The 16,714-nt window shown below is 40.7% G+C and overlaps 1 protein-coding gene across 5 annotated transcripts in view; it reads right to left on the bottom strand.

Annotated features, from left to right (window-relative positions):
* AUH (AU RNA binding methylglutaconyl-CoA hydratase) overlaps positions 1-16,714 on the bottom strand; it is a 183,412-nt gene that overhangs the window by 22,610 nt on the left and 144,088 nt on the right. Inside the window, exon 7 of one of the 5 annotated variants that reach the window (XM_070795173.1) lies at positions 376-2,602. The exons of the other annotated variants lie outside the window; for them this stretch is intronic. Within the exon in view, the coding sequence (XP_070651274.1) occupies positions 2,373-2,602 (230 nt within the window). The 3' untranslated portion in view covers positions 376-2,372. Of the gene's footprint in view, positions 1-375; positions 2,603-16,714 lie in introns of those variants that run through there. 5 annotated transcript variants of the gene reach the window in all.

The following is a 16,714-nucleotide window of genomic DNA, read 5'->3' as shown; positions in this document are numbered from 1 at the left end:
CACATAGTTGTTGGCAGATTCCCTCGGTCCCCTCTACGTGAGCCACTCCACAGGGCTGTTTCTTCACAAGGCAGGTGACTCTTGGGTAATTCAAGAGAGAGAGTGCACAAGATGGAATCCACAGATGTCTAATAACCTATCCAAGAGGTGATTTCCCATCTTTTCTGCCATATTCTATTAGACAGAACAGAGTTTATAGCCCCAGGCTTCACAAACAGAGAAGCTGCACACAGCATGAGCATTTAGAGGCTGCTTACCACACGGTCTAAGACTGATTAAGCAACACATGCTGTAAAGGTCATCTTTTCTTCTCCCCATCTTTCCTTTAACCAAAAACAAGTTTCTCCAGAGCACATTCAGACTGTTTCCCAAAACTTTAAAACCACCTTTCATTTATTTCAAAATCAAGGAGGACATGAACAGAACCATTTAATGGTTCTGAACAACCAGATAATGTTAACCATTATCTTGAAAAAAATAATAGAGGGGGGAAAAGTAGGAAAAGTACAAAATAGAAGATGTTCCTTTGGAAAGCTCATCCCATTACAAATACAGTCTTACCAACTACAAGCAGCAGAGAAAGTGACACGCACATATCTGGCCTTTCTATAGAAGGCACCGATTTAACTGGTCAGCAAAAAGCTTGGACACTCTGATTGTATATCATAAAAACTGGACCCTAATATTTTCCAAAATGGGAGAGGGGATCTAAGAAATGGTTTAAGATTCTCAATATCCAAATGATTTCTCTCTGGATTATATAAAATTTCCAAACAAGTACAGCACAGTTGTTGTATACTTGTTGATTAAAGAAACAATATGTATAAATATTTGACTAAATGACTAAACAATGGAGTGAACATGAAGATCTGAATACTTTTAATTTTTTCTTCTCAAAAGCAGGTCACATGATAAATATTTGAAAATTCTGGCAAAGCTGCATCATCATTAATAATTTACTACATATTATGCCATTTAACAAATTACTTTTTGAGGCCACTACTATCACTATCCTTATTTGGCAAATGAGAAAATCAGAGGCTCAGAGAAGTACAGTGACCAGCTCATGCCCACTAGGTACACCAGTGGGTGTGAATGAATTAGGTATATCTGATTCTGCAGACCACCTGATTTCCTAATGGCAAGCTACTTCCCCCTAGAAAAGACCAGATGCACAGCTCCTTACATAGTTATTCTTCATTAGGGCAAGGCCCTGGTAGGAGTTACTATGGTAAGGCAAACATAATTGCAGTTTCAGACCATGAATTTTAAATCATGATAACTAGGCTCAAATACATCCTTATTAATCAAAATAGGAACCATTACAATCAACACATTTTTGCCAACAAGAAATAAGTTTGTTTATTCCCATAGCAAAAAATTCATGCTTCAGGATTTGACGAACTCTTGGAAAGCATTTTCTGCCTCTTGCTGGTTGTAGGAGCAGTTTGCCTGCAAAAAGTTATTGAGATGCTTGAAGAAGTGGTAGTCAAGTTGGCGAGAGGTCAAGTGAATGTGGCAGATGAGCAAGATTTCCCAAACTTCAAAACTTCGTAGCCCAATTTGTTCAACTTTTGAAGCATTGGTTGTGTGACATATGGTTGGACTCTGTCATGGAGAAGAACTGAGCCCTTTCTGTTGACCAGTGCTGGTTGCAGGAGTTGCAGTTTTTGGTGCATTTTACCGATTTGCTGAGTAGACTTCTCAGATGTAACGATTTCACCAGGATTCAGAAAGCTGTAGAGAAGCAGATGGATAGCAGACCACCAAACTGTGACCATGACCTTTATCTGGTACAAGTTTGGCTTTGGAGAGTGTTTTGGAGCTTTTTCTTGGTCCAACCACTGAGCTGTTCTTCACTGTTTGTTGTTAAAAATTCACTTTTCATCGCATGTCACAATCCGATCGAGAAATGGTTCGTTGCTGTGCATAGAATAAGGGATGACGACACTTCAAAATGACAGCTTTTTTTTTATTTGCGGTCAGTTCACAAGGCATCCACCTATTGAGGTTTTTCATGTTTCCAATTTGATTCAAATGTAGAATGGCCGACATTGAGTTCTTAGTTAACTTCTTAAGTAGTTATAAGAGGATCAGCTTCGATGATGGTCTCGGTTGTTGTCAACTTCTGACGGCTGGCGACTATGCTCCTCATCTTCAAGGGTCTTGCCTTCTCTGCAAAACTTCTTGAACTAACACTGCACTGTATGTTCATTAGCAGTTCCTGGGCCAAATGTGTTGTTGATGTTGTGAGTTGTCTCTGCTGCTTTACGACTGATTTTGAACTCCAATAAGAAAACTGCTTGAATTTGCTTTTTGTTTAACATCATTTTCATATGTGTGTGTGCGTACACGCACAAATGCACACTAAATCACTTCAGTCGCGTCTGACTCTTTGCAATGCTATGGACTGTAGTCCGCCAGGTTCCTCTGTCCATGGGATTCTCCAGGCAAGAATACTGGAGTGGGCTGCCATGTCCTCCTCTAGGGGATCTTCCTGACCCAGGGATCAAAACCACGTCTATGTCTCCTGCATAGGCAACTTTCTTTACCACTTGCGCCAGATGGCTAGGGGCAACATCACTTCCATAGTCTAAAAGAACTACAAAATACACAGCAAGTAATGTCATTAACAAAAAAAATAAAGTGAGAATTGTGCATTAAAATGGTATATAACATAACCACATTTAAGAATATATTCCAATATCAAACAGCAAAATTCAACAATGCAAAACCACAATTACTTTCGCACCAACCTACTAGTTAGTATAACAACATAACTGGATATCTGGAACAGAAGGAAAAATTAACCCACTGGGTCTGGTATCAAAGACAGTGAACAACGGCAGAAAGTTTCAAATCAAAAGCACCACAGAGTGGTCAATTCCCACTGGGAAAGGGTGCTGGAGAGAAAGAATTACAATGCGAGGCCCACAAAACGGAAGGCACGCGCAACGTCTGCCATCCTTCCATCCTGGTGGCAGCTCTTCCTCCTCACTCTCTGCTCAAGATCTTGATACTGGACCGCCTCTACTTTACCCTGTTTTTTTTTTTTTTTTTAAACGTTAACCCTGTGGTTAACGTTAAAGGAAAAGGTCAGAAGCATAAAAGATGTGGAAATGACCTCAAGGCACAAACCCTGAGATGAAGGTCCCTGGGCCAGTGGGGCCATGCCTCCTCACCCAGACCTCCTGTATCGAATAGCCTACTTTTTAAACTGTGAACAGAAAAACACCATAATAAGCAAAATAAATGAAAAAAAAATGATATTTCAAGTAGGCAAAACTATAAAGATGAGCTAATTAGTATTATTTCTCATAGGGAGAACCGCAAAACATTTTGTGTAATGAGAGTAGAAGATTTTATTATTTAGAGAACTAGTCAGCAACTGTTTCATATTAAGAAAGCAGGATAAACCATTCATTATTCAGAGCATATCCAAGGAAGATGAAGCAACTCTAACTTACTGGAAACAAATTACTTTTATAAAATACATCCAACATCTAGTCAGTTTTTCATAACTCTCAAATCATGTCACAAGGAAAACAGAAAGAACGCCTGCACAAAACTAATCTTGTCTACACCCTAAACAAAATAGAACAGTCATAGGCTATAAAACAACTAAAATCTCTCTCTGAAATGGGGAGATAAACCACCCCCAACATACAGTGATCACCTGTAGACTTCTTGGTTACTCCTTTTGCTCGTAGTCACTCAGCGTTTTCATAAATGAACAGAAACCTCAGCTACAGTTTTAATAAACATGTTTTTTATATATTAAGTTTCATATTTCAAACTACATTAAGGCGCTACTGGATGTAAAATATGTATGAATTTTACTTTTCTAAAGGCTGACTCTCCTTCCCTCTTACCCACATTTTACAACCAACATGCACAGTTGAGTATATGAGCAAATGACCAGGATAAGACAGGTTGGTCACTGCCCTTTACTCCTTCTGGCACGTCCTGATTATACACACACACACAACGAGAGGTTCCAGAGGCAACCCCTGCCCTCTCCCTGTTCCAGGAGAACATTTGAAGGAACTTTCACACAAAATAGGGATTAACTGCTGCCATCTCAGCAAGAACAATGAAAGTTCTGTCACGACCACCAGATAATATGTCTTATTTAACAATGGACTGACGATGGCGCTCCTGTGAAAAACTAAGTTTGAGATACAAGTATTAAAATTAAGCCATACTGTCAGTATTTTAAATGAAAAACCTCTATACACATTGGAACCATAATATGCACTGAGGATGAATTATGTACACTGCAGATTTTCCTAGGGAAGATATTTGGCTAGCGTAGAGCTAACTCCTCTACTCTCTTTAAAAAGCAACAAAAATTAGTTGAAAACTCAATGAGGGAGGGAATGAGAAGTGGGGAAGGAAAGAGCAACGAGAGAGAAGTGGCACAATCATGGAAAAGCAGAGGCCAGGTAATGCACACAACAGATTTCAAGTATGGCCACAGCACAGTGGGATTTTGAACAGGTAACACAGAAGCCATGTGGAGTAAAGATGGTAAATGGACAAAACCTTGTGTCAATACTACACAAACCCTTTCCTGTTTGGAAAAAAAGCGCTGTGAAGGCACCCCCAAGAAAAAATGTTAAAACCCTGAGAGACAGGGCCCTCTTTTTTCATTAGGTTGTCCTACAAAATGGAGAGGTTGCCATTCTGGTTTTTATCTGATAAAAAATTGGAGAAGGAAGGCAGAAATTATCATGTTCATCTCACCACTACCTTCAACAATAAGGATTTAATAAAAAGAAAGGCAAAAGTAAAAATAAAGAAAAGAAGCCCGTAGAGATCAGCATAACCGAGCAGGGAAAAGCACACAAGTGAGCAAACTATGAGGTATCCAGCGCAGGCTTACCGACTATCTGGAAGCAGGGTGTTCCTTCGAGACCTTCTGCAGCCGAAATGGCTGCATAGAGCAAAGAAGCAGCTACCTTAGGACACATCTTGCTAACAGACACATAAAATCAATCGAGATCAAGCACAGATAGATACTCACAGACACAGTTCAAAGCTCTAGCAGCTCGATGTTGAGGTGCTGAGTGTGACTGCTGGGGAGGGAGCTTGGCGGTGCCACTGCCGCCGCACAGGAAGGCACTGCCTCTGTAACGGCTACTGCAAAACAAACCCTGAACACTATTCCTATTTTTTGTCTCTTTTTCATAAAAGTGAAAACTCTCTTCAGATTCCTTTTGGTTAGTAAAAACAGGTACTAATGTAGGTCTTTCATAAAACTGAAGTGACATAAATGGAACTTTCAAAAAGAGGGATAGACCTGTACTTGTATACCAGTGCAGGAGGTTTAAGAGATATGGATTCGATCCCTGATTGGGAAGATATCTCCTGAAGTAGGAAATAACAACCCACTCCAGTACTCTTGCCTGGAAAATTCCATGAACAGAAGAGCCTGGCAGGCTACAGTCCATGGGGTCAGAAAGAGTCAGACACGACTGGACAACTGAGCACGTATCTGTATCTGCTGAGAGTAGCAAACTCTGGTGTTAAGGGACTTACAAGTATTACCTCATTTAAACCTTCCAGCCTCCTTATGAAGTAGGACTATCATTATCCTCTATATAGAAAGGATACCAGAGGCCCAAAGTCAGGGCTAGTAAGGCAGGAGTCAGTATGCAAACCTGGCAGTTGCTCCACCTAGAGCCCTCTCACTCCATGTGATCTCAGGAGTCACCCTGGACCCCCAGCCATGTTCCCTAATCATACACATGTGCCCATGCGTGGTCTTCCCATCCTTTCTATCTCAACCTGGAAACAGAATACACACAGGGTCTGGTGGGAGGGGGTGGGGACAAGAGCAGAGTCCATGCACACCAGGGACCTGCTGTCCCAAGATTCCAAGGCCCCCGTCCCTAGGGGACAGAGGGTGTGTCTCATGGGAAACGGCCCTGGCTAGGTGGAGAGAGCCTGGGAAAAGACTCTTAACAGACTTCCTCCAGCCCTGGTGGGTGACGCCTGCCTCCCCGCATCCTCTCCTCTCATTCTCTGAGAAGACAGGTTCACTCACTGTGTAACAGAACAACAATCCTGATAGAGACGATAAAAAAAAACAAAAACGTGATAAAGAAAAGGTATGTGGATGTATTTGTATTTTTATCTGTATATTTTTGGGTAAATTCAAAATTCTTTCTAAATAAAATTTAGAAAACTAAAAACAAAACAAAAAAAACGTGGTGATGAGAAAGACATGACATTCTAACAACAGAAAAATACACCAGCATCCTCACTGCTTAAAGCAGAGCAAACAAGGCACCTTCAGAAGACAGCAAAAGCACACAACAGGCTAATAACACAGTCTTTAAGAAAGCTTAGTGCAAGAACTGAAGGCAAGTTTAGATGATTTAGAGAAGACATGAAGTCAATGCATAAGACAAAAACAGTGATGATAAATTAAGAGACTGGAAATGAAAAGTGAGGTTGCAGAGTTTAGAAAAATACTGGGGAACAAAATTAACATTAATACAGAACTAACAAACGAATTGGAAGTAGCACCATAAAAGACTAAAGACATAGAGCTAAAGGCAAAATACTTGCAAAAACGGTAGTATATGCACAAGAAGTTAGAAGCTAAGTAAATAAACATAGGATGGACACTATTTAACAAAGAAAAACACTGTTCCTAACAGAATACAAGACAACGAGGCTATGGATCAAAAGCCATATGATCAGAATGTCAAAACAGAAAGCTGGAAAAAGTGTGGGAACCTTAAAGTCATTCATAAGTAGCTGAACCATGCCACCAACCGCCTTCCTCAGACTTTTTACATAAAGACACTCAAGTCCTCACTTAAACCAGGATCTCAGTCTCCTAAATCCTCCTCTGCCCTCCCCAATTCTTCAGCCTCCTCACACTGCTCTTCCCTTCTCTGCAGCCTACCAGAAGACTTCAGACACATTCTTGTCAGGATCCTTAATTTTACTTCTTCTCCTTAATCTTGCCATTCCCTTAATCTTTCATTGCACCAAACTGGCAACTCTCAACCATGGGCTAAGCCACCCTTTTACCTTCTTGGGATTCTGCTGCTTGACAGTACAACAGTCTGCAAGAAATCATGAGGATGTATGGAGTGGTACTCCAAAGGATCTCCTCTCCCTCTTGGTCACACACACACGCATGCATGCAATACCTCACCCCCCAACTTCTCCATCTCCTGTCCCTTTTCTCATCCACTGACATCACTGGTCTTAGAAGGAAGAAGTATTCCTTCTCCAGTCTAAAAGAATCCCTCTATTTCCTTCAGATCAGAGACAGGGGGTCACGATACTATTATTCTCTCTGTATTATCGACCCCCTCCTGCCTACCGTGTCTTCTTTGACCGTAAGCACACTCCCTTTGTTTCCACAGATAAAACATTCATAAAAACACAGTCTTTCAGTTACAAGAAACCTGACAAACACTTAAAACAATGGCACAAACCATTATTTCAAGGATGATTCTTGCTAGTAATGATTTTTTCAAGAATGATTATGATAGTAATCATAGATTTTCCTTTAAGTAAGCTAACTTACTAAAAACTAAATTCATGTATTTTATTTTTTTTATTTTTAATACACTATTGTCATGATAACAAGACATATGAGATACCTCAGGTTTAAAAAAAGCACCTGTTTCAGGGAAAGGAAAATGATGGCTAAAAAAAAGCTGCTTTTTTTAAAAAATTAAGTTTTTCTGAAAGGCTCTCCTTCAAAACAAAGAAGTACAACAATTAATTTTGGATTAAAACCAAGAATGGTAAAACAAACAGACAAGAAACCAAGAATGATGTAAAAGAAATGTTTGATAAGGGGTGTCCAAGAAAAAGAAGTAAAGTAAAATAACTTTGGCTGCTGTCTTGAGGTTCTGAATTCAAGTGCCACACCTTCCCCACCTACCCCGTTGGCCACCCACCCCAGCCAGGGGCAGTCCCGTGACCTACACTGGCCAGTGGTGCAGAAAGCAAGGGCTTCATTCACCAGCACCTGCAGGTCTCCACCTACACTCAGAACATGCTGGAACCAGTCAGCCTGTGGAGGACAGAAGATGAAGGATGGAGGGGAAAGACTTAGTCACCCTAGGTAACCCAGGGGGTCTCTCCTGGACCAAGTGGGCCAGCTACCAGGCATGTGGGAGGCCCCTGCAGGAGCAGACCTGCCCAAGGCACCTAGCCTAAATCACTCACACATGGGCACAGGACCTAAATAAATGGTTATTGTTTCGAGCCACTTACTTTCCGATTGTTACACGGCATTATTGTGGCAAAAGACAGCTGGCACACAGACAAAATCTCTTGGGGGAACAATCACTAGACATAAAGAGAGGCACAACTGTATTTAATTTCTCTGAAACATGGACTGAGAATAGAGTAAATCCACAGTAAGCAAGGGAAGTTTTGATCCGTCCTATCAGAACACAATAGATGAAGAAGACAAAACACTGGTTAGACACAGACAGAGGCCTGATCTGCACTGCTGTCTGCTCTGAACACTGAGTCTTACTGGGACCCAGCCACCATGAGCAGCCAGGACAGAGACCGAAAGGCCTTAAGGCCTGATGACTTTACTGTCTGGTCCTTTATAGAAAGTCTCCCCAGCTCCCCAATATACATGATTGGATAAAATACAAGTAACAAGTTTCACCTAAAGAACTCTGCACCCTGTTTATTACTTTTCAACATACAAGCAACATGTACGAAAACAAGCTATATGCTAGGTCACAGAGTAAATCTTAACTGTGTTTTTTGCATACAAAGTAACAAAGATCAGATACCAAACAAAAATAATCTCCAAAGTATCTACATTTCAACATTAAAAACATAAAGATATATACATACTAAATGACAGGTAAGCATAATAAACAAGATAGTTACAAAAACCATATAAAACTTCTGAACAACTGACATGCATAAGAAAGCATGGTAACATGCTTCTAAAATTTATAAATTTAATTTAAAAAATTTAAAAATATATAACAGGTTGACTACAGCTCTAAGAACTAGGCTATTTGGATCAGACTATTGTTCCCTCTGTAAACAAACATGCAGAAAGTTAGGTTTCAAGTTAAAAAAAAAAAGATAGATAGCACTAGACATCCAAAAGAACAGCAATGACCTTCCAGGCCATTTCAGAGATGAACAACGGGAATCAAAATCACAGAAGTGAGTAGAACACAGGCACCCCTGTAGTTCAGGCTCTTGTTCCAAGGTTCTAGGGCCACAGGGGTACAGAAGAGAAGTCAGGGCTCAGAGCATGAACAAGGAGGCCAGAGGAGACCCACCCACTACACAGGTGGGACTTCAGAGGGGTCTCTTAAGGGGAAGGTAAACCAGATCTCCATCCTCATAAGCATAAAAGGCTGCTTTCGTGCTGAATAGAACGAGAGAGGGAGGGGGAAAAGAGAGAGAAGCTCCCTGCCACCGTGGAGTTCTGTATCACAGAACCTGGATACTTGTGGCCCCTGAATGTGATCTAAGGGATCCAACTGTCACTGCTCTGGGACAAATGGCAGAACAGATGCAAATCTCTGGGGTGGGGGGAGGGGGTGAGAGACACACAGTCAACCCCCACTAGAGAGTCTATGAGTAATTTTTCATGGGGAATGGCCAGCAAGCAGCCAAAAATATTCAGACACACACACACACACACAAAGATAAGAACAAGAGTCAACAGAGACCAAGGGAGTAAAAAGACCCATGCACACTTCAGAAACGGAATGACCAGATACATATTTTAAAGCAACTACATTTACCATATGTAAACAAATGACAAACTTGAATATATTCTCAGGGAACAGAAAACTAGAAAAAGTGACATCGCAGATTTAAAAATGAACCAAACAGCATTTCTAGAAAGGGAAAACTTAGTAACCAAAATGAAAAACTTGACATACATTTGGCAGCAGACTGACTGAACATAGCAAAACCAAAGTATAAATAAACTGGAAAATGGATCTGAAGAATTATCCAAAATACTACACAAAGAGAAGGAAAAAACAGTGATTAGGTCTAACATAAATTTGATCAGAGGATAAGAAGAAAGGAAAGAAGGAACAGGCAGAGACAATATTTCAAGAGATATGGCTGGGTATTTCCAAAACACTGAAGGATATGGATTCATATATTCAGAGTGCCAGTGAATTAGGAGCAAGACAAATAAAAGAAAAATCTACCTAAATGAATAAAATGGAGTTCCAGGAAGCCAGACAAGAAAAAAAAACTGTTACAACAACTAGGCAAAAAAAAAAAAAAAGAGAGAGACAGATTATGTTCAAAGGAACAAAAGCTAGACTAGAGCCAAGTTCTTTGGTATGACAAAAGCCAAAAGAGAGTGGGATATCTTCACAGGGCTGAAGGAAAACAAATGCCAACCTAGAAGCCTACACCCCATGAACTTACTCTTCAAAAACGAAGGCAAAAACATGAGAAAAAACAGAAAGTTGTATTTATTTCTCTCAATATGTGTCAGATTAAATTCCAAACAGATTGAGATCTAAAAGTAAAAAATGCAGGGCTTCTCTAAGGGTTTAAAAAAAAAAAAAAAAAACACTAGAGTGAATTATTAATAATTTGGGGGCTATATCTTAAAATCTATAGGTAATAAAAAACATTAAGGCATTAAGAAAAGAACTACATAAAAAAAGAGAGAAAAATTCTAAGGAAAATTAAAAGATATATAAAATAGGAAAAAATTTTGCAGTTGGAAAAATATCACAGCTAAAGAATTAATTCTTAATAAGTAACAATACTAAAAATTGAGACTGATAATTTAATAAGAGAAAAAGGCAAGAGTTAGACAATTAAAAATTCAATTGACCTGAAGGAGGCTAGAATATGCTCCAATAAAATATCTCTTTAAAATAAGGATTACTTTGAGCTGAAGGTAACTGAGGAACAGCAGACATAAGAAAAGACCTAAAAGGAAACATATATTTATAAAGGAAATTTCCATTTGTAAAGATGTCTCCCACTCCAGTACCAGGAAAAGGAAGACAACTTTTAACAACTCTTATAAGGTGGCAACCCACTCCAGTACTCTTGCCTGGAAAATTCCATGGACAGAGGAGCCTAGTAGGCTACAGTCCATGGGGTCGCAAAGAGTCAGATACGGCTGAGCAACTTCACTTTCTTTCTTTTCTTTTCTATAGGTGGAGAACGCACAGACTTCTTGCATTATGGGACTTCCTTGGGGCCTAGTGGTTAAGAATCCGCCTGCCAATGCAGGGGACGTGGGTTTCATCTGTGGTCTGGGCAAGTGCCAGGGGGCAACTAAGCCCATGCACCACAACTACTGAGCGTGTGCTCTGTAGCCCATGCTACGCAACTACTAAAGCCCAGGAGCTCCAGAGCCTGTGCTGCATGAGAGAAGCCACTGCAACGAGAAGCTTGCATACCGCAACTACAGAGTAGCCCCCATCACGGCAACTAAAGAAAGTCCAGGTGCATCAGTGAAAACCCAGTATAGCCAAAAATTAATTACTTAAAAAAATGTTATAAATCTTACTAAACATCCTCTGTTTACCATGTATTTCCTAGTCATGTTCCATAACCCACCCTACTCCCCACCAGGAACCCCCAGCCCCTTTTCCTTTTTTTAGCCTAAGACAGTACACGTTCTCAAATGCAAGCTGCCTCTCTGAGTTACTCACAGCTGAGTTTCTCCTACATGTATGTGTGCTGCGCATGTTAACAAACTGTTTCTCTCTGACTAATCTGTCTTTTGTTAATTCCTAGCACCCTAACCAGAGAACCTAGAGGGTAGAGGAAAAGTGTTCTTCCTCCTCACAGGCCCTTAAAACATGTGAAAACTACGAACTCTGCTTATAAAGAGAAATGCAAGTTGTATAGCTTCAAAATACCCTTCCTCATCTGCTTGCTTGGCAAATACCCCAAAGATCGACAGTTCTGTTAGGGAGGCTGCTGGCCTGCAAACTGTTACACCCCCGTGACAGGAAAGTTTGCCACCTATGAGTAGCTTCCCCTAGCCCCAGCTACTACCTCATTTCCAGGATTTTACTCAAAGACAGTCTAGTAAAAATGTGAAATGGCATGTATGACATACACATGCGGTTTTTCACTGTGACATTATAGGTAATTACAAAAGAACAAAAACAGCCAAATGTTTATCATAACACACAGTCTGAATGGATTACAGTAGCACACAATGGGGGTGGACAGGAAGACATCTGTTTTTAATAATAACTGCTTTATATATATATGTGTGTGTATGTGTGTGCAAACTTCGTTTTTTAAGAAAATGCCCATTTTCTAAATCAGTTGTACCATTTTACATTCCTATGTGTGGTGTATCAAAGTCCCAGATATTCTACAACCTTGTCAACACTTGGTATAGTCAGATTTTTTTAATTTTAGCTGTTCTACTAGGCATTAACGGTGTCCCATTGTGGTTTAATTTGCACTTTCCTTATGACTTTGAACACCCTTTTATGTGTTTATTTGTCATTCACATATCTGTGGTGAAGAGCTTTCTCAAATAACTTGACTGTTTTACTTAGAGTGTTTTGTTTTCCCACTCTTGAGTTTTCAGAGTTCTTTACATATTTGAGATACAGGTCCTTTATGAGACATAAGATCTACACGTATTTTCTCCCAGTATGGGACTTAAACTATCAACAGTGTCTTTTGACAACTGATACTCTTCATTTTGATCAAGTCTAGTATTTCCTTTTTTTTCTCAGGTGGATTGTGCCTTTGGTATCTTACTTAAGAAATCTTAAATTTCTAGCCTAAGAGTACAAAGCTTGTTTTCCTAACTTTGCTGCTTAAGTTTTATATTTTCAGTTTTCATATTTTGGCCAATGATCCATTTTGAGTTCATTTTTATATATGTCAAGAAGTATGGATTGACACTGATTGTTTGCATGAAAGTTGCTCAGTCGTGTCCGACTCTTTGCGACCCCTCGGAATATACGGTCCATGGAATTCTTCAGGCCTGAATACTGGAGTGGGTAGCCTTTCCCTTCTCCAGGGGATCTTCCCAACTCAGAGACTGAACCCAGGTCTCCCACATTGCAGGAGGGTTCTTTACCAGCTGAGCCACCAGGGAAGCCCAAGAATACTGGAGTGGGTTCAGTTCAGTTCAGCTCAGTTGCTCAGTCATGTCCGACTCTTTGCAACCCCATGAATCGCAGCACACCAGGCATCCCTGTCCATCACCAACTCTCAGAGTTTACCCAAACTCATATCCATCGAGTCGGTGATGCCACCCAGCCATCTTATCCTCTGTCGTCCCCTTCTCCTCCTGCCCCCAACCCCTCCCAGCATCAGAGTCTTTTCCAGTGAGTCAACTCTTTGCATGAGGTGGCCAAAGTATTGGAGTTTCAGCTTCAGCATCAGTCCTTCCAATGAACACCCAGGACTCATCTCCTTTAGGATGGAGTGGTTGGATCTCCTTGCAGTCCAAGGGACTCTCAAGAGTCTTCTCCAACACCACAGTTCAAAAGCATCAATTCTTCGGCACTCAGCTTTCTTCACAGTCCACCACTCACATCCATAACTATGCCAAAGTCTTTGACTGTGTGGATCACAATAAACTGTGGAAAATTCTGAAAGAGATGGGAATACCAGACCACCTGACCTGCCTCTTGAGAAACCTATATGCAGGTCAGGAATCAACAGTTAGAACTGGACATGGAACAACAGACTGCTTCCAAATAGGAAAAGGAGTATGTCAAGACTGTATATTGTTACCCTGCTTATTTAACTTATATGCAGAGTACATCATGAGAAATGCTGGGCTGGAAGAAGCACAAGCTGGAATCAAGACTGCTGGGAGAAATATCAATAACTTCAGATATGCAGATGACACCACCCTTATGGCAGGAAGTGAAGAGGAACTAAAAAGCCTCCTGATGAAAGTGAAAGAGGAAAGTGCAAAAGTTGGCCTAAAGCTCAACATTCCGATCATGGCATCCGGTCCCATCACTTCATGGGAATAGATGGGGAAACAGTGGAAACAATGTCAGACCTTATTTTTCTGGGCTCCAAAATCACTGCAGATGGTGATTGCAGCCATGATATTAAAAGACGCTTACTCCTTGGAAGATCTTTTTTTTTTTTTTGTACAGTTCTTCTGTGTATTCTTGACATCTCTTCTTAGTATCTTCTGCTTCTGTTAGGTCCATACCATTTCTGTCCTTATTGAGCCCATCTTTGCATGAAATGTTCCTTTGGTATCTCTGATTTTCTTGAAGAGATCCCTAGTCTTTCCCATTCTGTTGTTTTCCTCTATTTCTTTGCAGTGATCGCTGAAGAAGGCTTTCTTATCTCTTCTTGCTATTCTTTGGAACTCTGCATTCAGATATTTGTATCTTTCCTTTTCTCCTTTGCTTTTCACTTCTCTTCTTTTCACAGCTATTTGTAAGGCCTCCCCAGACAGCCATTTTGCTTTTTTGCATTTCTTTTCCATGGGGGTGGTCTTGATCCCTGTCTCCTGTACAATGTCACAAACCTCATTCCATAGTTCATCAGGCACTCTATCAGATCTAGGCCCTTAAATCTATTTCTCACTTCCACGGTATAATCATAAGGGATTTGATTTAGGTCATACCAGAATGGATTAGTGGTTTTCCCTACTTTCTTCAATTTAAGTCTGAATTTGGCAATAAGGAGTTCATGGTCTGAGCCACAGTTAGCTCCTGGTCTTGTTTTTGCTGACTGTATAGACCTTCTCCATCTTTGGCTGCAAAGAATATAATCAATCTGATTCCAGTGTTGAACATCTGGTGATGTCCATGTGTAGAGTCTTCTCTTGTGTTGTTGGAAGAGGGTGTTTGTTATGACCAGTGCATTTTCTTGGCAAAACTCTATTAGTCTTTGCCCGGCTTCATTCCGTATTCCAAGGCCAAATTTACCTGTTACTCCAGGTGTTTCTTGACTTCCTACTTTTGCATTCCAGTCCCCTATAATGAAAAGGACATCTTTTTTAGTGTTAGTTCTAAAAGGTCTTGTAGGTCTTCACAGAACCGTTCAACTTCAGCTTCTTCAGCGTTACTGGTTGGGGCATAGACTTGGATTACTGTGATGTTGAATGGTTTGCCTTGGAAACGAGCAGAGATCATTCTGTCGTTTTTGAGACTGCATCCAAGTACTGCATTTTGGACTCTTTTGTTGATCATGATGGCCACACCATTTCTTCTGAGGGTTTCCTGCCTGCAGTAGTAGATATAATGGTCATCTGAGTTAAATTCACCCATTCCAGTCCATTTCAGGTCGCTGATTCCTAGAATGTCGACATTCACTCTTGCCATCTCTTGTTTGACCACTTCCAATTTGCCTTGATTCATGGACCTGACATTCCAGGTTCCTATGTAATATTGCTCTTTACAGCATCGGACCTTGCTTCTATCACCAGTCACATACACAGCTGGGTATTCTTTTTGCTTTGGCTCCATCCCTTCATTCTTTCTGGAGTTATTTCTCCACTGATCTCCAGTAGCATATTGGGCACCTACTGACCTGGGGAGTTCCTCTTTCAGTATCCTATCATTTTGCCTTGTCATACTGTTCATGGGGTTCTCAAGGCAAGAATACTGAAGTGGTTTGCCATTCCCTTCTCCAGTGGACCACATTCTGTACAAAAAGATCTTCACAACCCAGATAATCACGATGGTGTGATCACTCACCTAGAGCCAGACTTCCTGGAATGTGGAGTCAAGTGGGCCTTAGACAGCATCACTACGAACAAAGATAGTGGAGGTGATGGAATTCCAGTTGAGCTATTTCAAATCCTGGAAGATGATGCTGTGAAAGTGCTGCACTCAATATGCCAGCAAATTTGGAAAACTCAGCAGTGGCCACAGGACTGGAAAAGGTCCGTTTTCATTCCAATCCCAAAGAAAGGCAATGCCAAAGAATGCTCAAACTACCGCACAATTGCACTCATCTCACACACTGGTAAAGTAATGCTCAAAATTCTCCAAGCCAGGCTTCAGCAATAGGTGAACCGTGAGCTTCCTGATGTTCAAGCTGGTTTTAGAAAAGGCAGAGGAACCAGAGATCAAACTGCCAACATCCGCTGGATCATTGAAAAAGCAAGAGAGTTCCAGAAAAACATCTATTTCTGCTTTATTGACTATGCCAAAGCCTTTGACTGTGTGGATCACAATAAACTGTGGAAAATTCTAAAAGAGATGGGAATACCAGACCACCTGATCTGCCTCTTGAGAAATCTGCATGCAGGTCAGGAAGCAACAGTTAGAACTGGACATGGACAACAGACTGGTTCCAAATAGGAAAAGGAGTTCGTCAAGGCTGTATACTGTCACCCTGCTTATTTAACTTATATGCAGAGTACATCATGAGAAACGCTGGGCTGGAAGAAACACAAACTGGAATCAAGATTGCTGGGAGAAATATCAATAACCTCAGATATGCAGATGACACCACCCTTATGGCAGAAAGTGAAGAGGAACTCAAAAGCCTCTTGATGAAAGTGAAAGAGGAGAGTGAAAAAGTTGGCTTAAAGCTCAACATTCAGAAAATGAAGATCAGGGCATCCAGTCCCATCACTTCATGGGAAATAGATGGGGAAACAGTGGAAACAGTGGCTGACTTTTATTTTTCTGGGCTCCAAAATCACTACAAATGGTGACTGCAGCCATGAAATTAAGAGACTCTTACTCCTTGGAAGGAAAGTTATGACCAACCTAGATAGCATATAAAAAGCAGAGATATTACT

This window comes from Bos indicus, chromosome 8 (genome assembly GCF_029378745.1).
Source record: "Bos indicus isolate NIAB-ARS_2022 breed Sahiwal x Tharparkar chromosome 8, NIAB-ARS_B.indTharparkar_mat_pri_1.0, whole genome shotgun sequence".
Classification (NCBI taxonomy): Eukaryota; Metazoa; Chordata; class Mammalia; order Artiodactyla; family Bovidae; genus Bos; species Bos indicus.
Note: the sequence above shows the minus strand (reverse complement) of the source record. Positions and strands in the feature narration are given on the sequence as shown.